At 46.7% G+C, this 6,934-nt stretch overlaps 2 protein-coding genes across 2 annotated transcripts in view; one reads left to right on the forward strand and one right to left on the reverse strand.

Moving 5' to 3' along the window:
• Positions 1 to 6,934, forward strand: part of Klk15 (kallikrein related peptidase 15) — a 642,438-nt gene that overhangs the window by 353,173 nt on the left and 282,331 nt on the right. The gene's annotated exons all lie outside the window — the stretch shown is intronic.
• Positions 1 to 6,934, reverse strand: part of Gpr32 (G protein-coupled receptor 32) — a 16,365-nt gene that overhangs the window by 4,406 nt on the left and 5,025 nt on the right. Inside the window, 1 exon segment of the mRNA XM_021166081.1 lies at positions 1,135 to 1,195. Coding sequence (XP_021021740.1) covers positions 1,135 to 1,195 — 61 coding nt within the window.

The raw sequence follows: 6,934 nt of genomic DNA on the forward strand, positions 1-6,934 counted from the left end.
CATTACAGATGGTTGTGAGCCACCATGTGGTTGCTGGGAATTGAACTCAGGACCTCTGGAAGAGCAGTCAGTGCTCTTAACCGCTGAGCCATCTCTCCAGCCCCTTTATTACCTTCTTAATGAGTAGTGTGTGTGTGTGTGTGTGTGTGTGTATACACTTCTGATCCTGCGTGCTAAAACCAGAGGAAGATGTCAGGACATGTTCTCCACCTTTATACCTTCAAGACAGGACTTCATACAGTTACTGGAGATGGCTGGTTTGGACATGACTAGCTAGCCAGTGAATGCTGAGACACCTCATGTGTCCAGTTCCTTCAGCACTGGGGTGACAGGCGTAGATGGACACGCTAGCTTTTCACATGGGTTGGGTGCTGGGGATGGACACATAGACTTTCACACGTGTGCAGCAAGCACTTTTCTCAGCTGTGTGCCCAGGCCCTCTCAGAGATTCTGTGTGCTACTCATGTAACTGGAGAACAGATCTCTGCCTATTTGTCCTAGTTTTTGTGCTTGTTGATTGACAGTGAGTACATACTTACATCATACTCAAATAATGACAGCTTGCTTGGTTCGCTTCTAGTCTTTGGTCCTAGGAGCCCAACCCAGAACTTGGCACATACTGGCATGTTCTCCATCACTGAGCTCCACCCTGGCCCCTAACTTCCCTTTTTCTCTTTTAAGATTAATTCTGTTGGGCTGGAGAGATGGTTCAGCGGTTAAGAGCATTGACTGCTCTTCCAGAGGTCCTGAGTTCAATTCCCAGCAACCACATGGTGGCTCACAACCATCTGTAATGGAACCTGACGCCCTCTTCTGGTGTGTCTGAAGACAACAACAGTGTACTCATATAAATAAAAAATAAAAAATAAATCTTAAAAGATAAAAAAGATTAATTTTGTTTTTAATTGTGTGTGTGTGTGGGGGGGTGCATGTGCACACGTGTACCTGCACAATATGAGTGCAGTGCCTGAAGAGGCCAGAAACAGTCATTGTATCCCTTGGAGCTGCACTTACAGGCAATTTGAGCCACCGTGTGGGTGCTGGGATCTGAGCTCATTGAGAGTTCTGAACTGCTGAGCTATCTCTCCAGCCTCTTCTTTTTTTATATTTTAATCAGGGTTACATAGCCTTTGCAGGCCTCAAACTCACTATCTGTGATGATAATGTTGAACTCTTGTGCCTTCTGCCTCTACCTCTACAGAGCTGGGATTAAAAGCATGCAGCATAGCATCCAGTTTATGCAGTGGTGGAGACACACCCAGGGCTTAGTGAATTCTGGGTAAACTCTCTCCCAACTGAGCTACATCCCAGTCAGCACAGACCACAGTGTTCTAAATCAACTCAGATACAAATTAATGGAGTCAGTTGAAGCCAAAAGCTAAAATAAATCTCCCTTCCTTACACAAACAATCTAAAAACACCCCAAACAACCTAATGGTGCACAGCAGTCATGCCCAGATGTGGCATCTTCAGAGAGATACTGCTCACTTGGGCATCCTGTGAGAGACTGTATGACAAAGACTTCATCAAGAGGCACCCTCAGGGACTTGGACTTTTAAAGGGCAAGCAGAGCTTCTCTTCGAAAATGTCAGTATCCCAAACATGAGGGAGTTCCAGATTAAAGCCAAGCAACAGGGGTGGTGGTGGCATGCCTGTCACCTCAGCACTGGAGAGGCCAAGAGAGGAGGGCATTAAGGTTCAGACCTGACTGAGTTAGACAGCAAGATACAGGACAGCCCCAGCTATGTAGGGAGGACTGGTCTTAAGAAAACAGAAAAAGAAGCAAAGAGACGTGTTCTGTAAAGGAGGTTACAAAGGCAGATACAAAAGCTGGTGCTGACCCCAGATGGCACCCTCGACTGATGAGGGATGGTCCTGTAGCAGATGCCACTGAGAGCACTGGGGACTGAAGGTTCACTGAGTTAAGTGCCTGCTGGCTAAGCACGAGGGCCTGGATTTGGATCTCAAACACTCACATAAAAGCCTGTGTGGTGGAATGTAAGCCCAGTGCTGAGGAGAAAGACAACAGGCAGATCTAGGGGCTGACTGGTCAGCCAGCCTAGCCAATCAGTGAACTCTGGGTTCACTGAGAAACCCTGTATCAAAAAGGAAGGAGAAGAGGGATTGAGGAATACAACATGTGGACCTTAACCTATGGGCAAAAATGCATGCGCATGTGTGCACACTCAACACACACACACACACACACACACATACACACACACAGAGAGAGAGAGAGAGAGAGAGAGAGAGACAAAAACAAAAACAGACAAACACACACACACACACACACACACACACACACACACACACACACACACAGAGAGAGAGAGAGAGAGAGAGAGAGAGAGAGAGAGAGAGAGAGAGACCACTGAGTTACCAGACCAAATTCAACTACCATCAAGAGATTAGATAAAGTGCTGTGTAAACATCAGGTTTACTGGGTTGGGTAGCTAGGTTACATAAGAACTGCTTCTATTATTTGGAAGTAAATGCAGAGTGACAAGCCAGTGGAAAATCTCCCTACTCATGGCCTGTCCCTGACCCTGGGACTTAGAAATCCCCACCCCGTTGTGACCTAGGGTTGACGGCCAAGCAATACTTCTGGCTTCATTGTACTTTTCCACCAGCTCACTGCACATGTTCCACAAACCCCCTAAAGCCCGCCCCTCGCCCAGCCCACTGTCGTCCCCGCTGCCCAACCCACTGCCATCCCCACTGCCCAGCCCACTGCCGTCCCCGCTGCCCAGCCCACTGCCGTCCCCATTCCTGCTTAAAGCAATCCATTCTCTGTTTCTCCTCAATAACTGTCTTGTGTGAGGTTCACTGTGTGGTGTGACTTTGTGGTATTCCTCAGTTCCCAATTGCTAAGATACCCTTGCACTGGGTACCCATTCAATGGTGCCATGACTCGAATAGGCTCTTCTGGTGCCTGTACTTTGTCTCAGGGTCTGAGCCACACAGGGACCCTGTCCTACATGTCCAGTCCAGGCTCGCCCTATGGGCTCAGCACATTCACCAGAGGCAATTTGGGAAACTTCCCCCTCGGCAGGTGCAAATACTTCCTTGAGTTTGAGGAAGTGACTGTTGAGCATCTGGCGCTCCTCTGGTACTCTTGGAGGCAGAGCTATGCCCAGCCAGAGCCTTAAAGACGCCTGCCGGGCCTCCTCGCCCACTCTGCTCGGACCCTTTCCTGAGCTCAGTTTCTCACCTTGTGGCTTCACTCAAAAGCCCTGGTACTGAGTCTCCATGGGCTATTATCCGTGACCATCGTTAAGTCTTTTCTCATTTCTGAATCTCAGGGACACCCTCAACTGCAGATTGTGTTCTCTGGTCAGTGTGTCTCAGTCTTTTTCCTGCTGTCTACATATCAAGATGTAGAATTCTCATTTCCTTCTCCAGGACAATGCCTGCCTCCGTGCCACCATGCTTCCTGCCATAACAATAATGGACTGAACCATCTGGAACTGTAAACCAGCCCCAATTAAATGTTTTCCTTTGTAAGAGCTGCTGTGGTTGTGGTATCTCTTCATTGTTGTGTGTAGTTTGTCACTCTACCTGCCTTTGCTCCATGATCAGCTGTGCTACCAGCCCCCATCCAGCTTCCCTTGAATCCACATATAAAAGACATACACACACACACACACACACACACACACAGTTGTTCCTTTTCAACTTGCCTTCTTGGCACAATTGCTGGGTGCTATTATCTCTCACCAGGAAAAGCGTGTCCTTACCAATTTCTTACCTCCATCTCTCCTACCTGCCCTAAACTTCAGTTGCTAAACTCCCCTGACCATCTGCCTATAGGAGCAGCCTGTGTGGTCACTCTGTTTTGAGATCTCAAATTGTTGCTTGGTTCTTCTCTCTCCAAAGCATGACTCCCATCTTGCATCTGTCACCTTTTTCTTCAGGGACCTGGGAGGCCTGTCTGTACCTTCCATCCAGTAATTATCCCATGGCTTTCTTTACTGACAGATCAAGAACCAATTGGGGAACAGAACCTTAGCATCAGCACTGCCCCTTACACTTCCTGGCAATAAAACCCTAACTAAGAAACTCACCAAATTTCTCTGTCCTGGTTAGTCTTATGTCAACTTGACACACGTACTAGAGGTATCTGAAAGAAAGGAACCCCAATTAAGAAAATAAATCCATAAGATCTGACATTCTTTAAATCAGTTATTGATGGGAGAGAGCCCACTCCAATGTGAGTGGTTCCAACCCTGGGCTGCTTTTCCTGAGTTCTGTAAGAAAGCAGGCTGAATCAATGGAAAGAGAGGCCCATTGGACTTGCAAACTTTATATGCCGCAATATAGGGGAATGCCAGGGCCAAAAGAATGGGAATGGGTGGGTAGGCGCTATGGGGGACTTCTGGGATAGCATTGGAAATGTAATTGAGGAAAATATGTAATAAAAATATTAAAAATTAAAAAAAAAAAAGAAAGCAGGCTGAGCACACCATGGGAAGCAAGCCAGGAAGCAGCACTCCACATGGCCTCTGCATCAGCTCCTGCCTCCAGGTTCCTGCCCTGTGTGAGTTCCTGGCCTGACTTCCTTCAATGATGAACAGTGATATGGATGTAAGTCCAGTAAACCCAACTTGCTTTCTGGTCATCACATTTCACTGCAGCAGTAGAAACCCTAAGACATCCTACCACCTATGAAGCCCAAACCAGATGATTCCTCCACTACTTTCAATCCCATTAACAAACCTTCCCCTTATCCCTCCCAAACCATAACTTCTTCCCTTCTCTGGCCCCTCCTGTCTCCTCTTCTCCCTCTTTAGTGGGCAGGCCATGATAATATTCCTCCCTGGTACCCACTTTCAGTCTACCAGCAGCCTTCAGTCCTCTTGCTACTGGATCCCCCTGTCATTGGATGCCCTCTGCCTCCCTCTACCTGACCTAACCTAGTCCCAGTTCTCCTTTTATGGAAGGATGCTGGGGAGAACAGTTTGGTCAGTGTACAAGTCTCCTTCTCATTAAGTGAACTCTCTCAAATAGAAAAGAGACTGGGCTCTTTTCTTAAAGAGTACCAATGTATCTGTGAAGGCCTGGGTAACTGTTGTCTGTCTAGTCAGTCATTTTATACTGTTACAAGGGAACTTTCTCATCTGCTGTTACTAATGTTATTTTCTCCTGTGCTGTTACTAGGAAACTTTCTCATGCCCGAGTTGATTAACTATTCTGTTATGCTCTATGCTTTGGTGTTCTTGGAAACTAATCATAGTAGAAGTCAGAACTACATTGTATTGTTAGCCACAATAAGCTTGGACCCAAACCAACTGCCCAGCAGTACTTCCTGCATTTGTGTATAAGCTTTTATGGTATTTGCCTTTATAAGCTGCCCCTGGGATGGATCTCAACATAAGAGAGACATCTGCAGCAGTATAAGAAGCCATTTGGAGTAAAACTTCCATTTGAGTAAAAATCAAATAAAGTTTAAGTTCCCAAGACCTCCCTTGGAATTGACATCCTCCTTGACAGAAAATAGACGTGTACATGGGTACCTGACATCCTAGTTGGCAAGTTAAGACATGAATGTTAGGCAAGGCAAGTCCCACACCACAGTTGAGTAACCCAACTAGTGAGAACAGGCTAAATGAACAACGTATTCATGTTCCTAAAGAAGTCTCTTATCCCTAAAACCTGACTGGTGAAATAACTTGGCACAGGTGTTTTTGCATTTCAGGGATAAAAGTTCTATTGGATTCTGGCTAGGTGTTGCAGTTCAGCTCCTAAGTTTGAACTGTGTCCCTGACCAATCAGTTTTGGGATGTGTGTTCAATAAACCAGCGCTGTTTGACTGAGATTGATGTCTGAGTGGTTTGTGCTGCGATTCTCAAACCCCAACAATATCACGCAGTCTTACAACCTCACCTTCCATGACATTTACACGATTCTCACCAACAACCTTTTTCCCAGAGGAATGCAGAAGATTCTGGGACCAGGCTAGGGCACCAAAATAAAGCTGCCCACCTGTTATGGCTAGCTCTGGGGCTATATTGATGCTGATTCCATTCTCGGGGAGAGGCTTCAAAGAAGGAATGAGTCAGCACTCAGGTGATTTCCTGAAAGCCTTCTTCCCACCTTAATTTGTAAAATAAAGGCAAGAGCTGTTAATTGGGCAGATAAAGGGAAGGTGGAATTGAAAGTTGAATGAGAGAAGAAGGAGGAGGGGAGAGAGAGAGGATGATGGAAGAGGAAGTGTAAGGAAAGCTGAGCAGAAGCACATGGCCTGGAGAAACCGAAAGTTCTAAGGGGTCTCATAGATGGGAAGATGGTAGTGTAGTGGTAGATCTGCCCAGTCTAGGTGCACAGCATATATTCATATCAATTGAGTTGTGTTTTCACTGCCAGGCCATATGTGAGTTGAAGAATTACCACAACACACACCCAACACCCAATGGGCCTGAGGCAGACACCAGTGGGAACCCAAGGGGGCATTTGAGCTAGAGACCAATTTACTGCATGCCTCCTAGGAAGTCTGTAAGGCTGCCCTTAAAGCAATAAATTGTGAAAAGTTCCAAGAGATCATCCAGGACATGAAAACCCACCTCAATTTCTAGACCACCTCACAAAGGTCCTCTGTACCAATGTACCAATCTGGATCCCACAACCCCAAACAGAAAACAACTCTTCATTGTGGTCTCCCTTAACCCATCTGCTTGAACCTGCTTGCTCAAGGGTGGAGCTTCCTGCTCGTTCGTCCTGCCACGCCTACTGCTGGACCCTGCCTTTGCTGTTTGGAGGAGGCACACACGTGTTTGTCCTGCTACTGGACCCTGAGTTACTTGGCGGGAAATNGGGTTCCCTCCCCCTTCCTTTATAACTGAGTGTCTGGAAATAGTAAAATTGAGCTTTGATCAGAATCTTGTCTTAGCTTCATTCCCTTCTCTCGCTGCCTAGCCCCTCTTCTCTTCCAGGTTTC

Source organism: Mus caroli, chromosome 7 (assembly GCF_900094665.2).
Source record: "Mus caroli chromosome 7, CAROLI_EIJ_v1.1, whole genome shotgun sequence".
Taxonomy (NCBI): domain Eukaryota; kingdom Metazoa; phylum Chordata; class Mammalia; order Rodentia; family Muridae; genus Mus; species Mus caroli.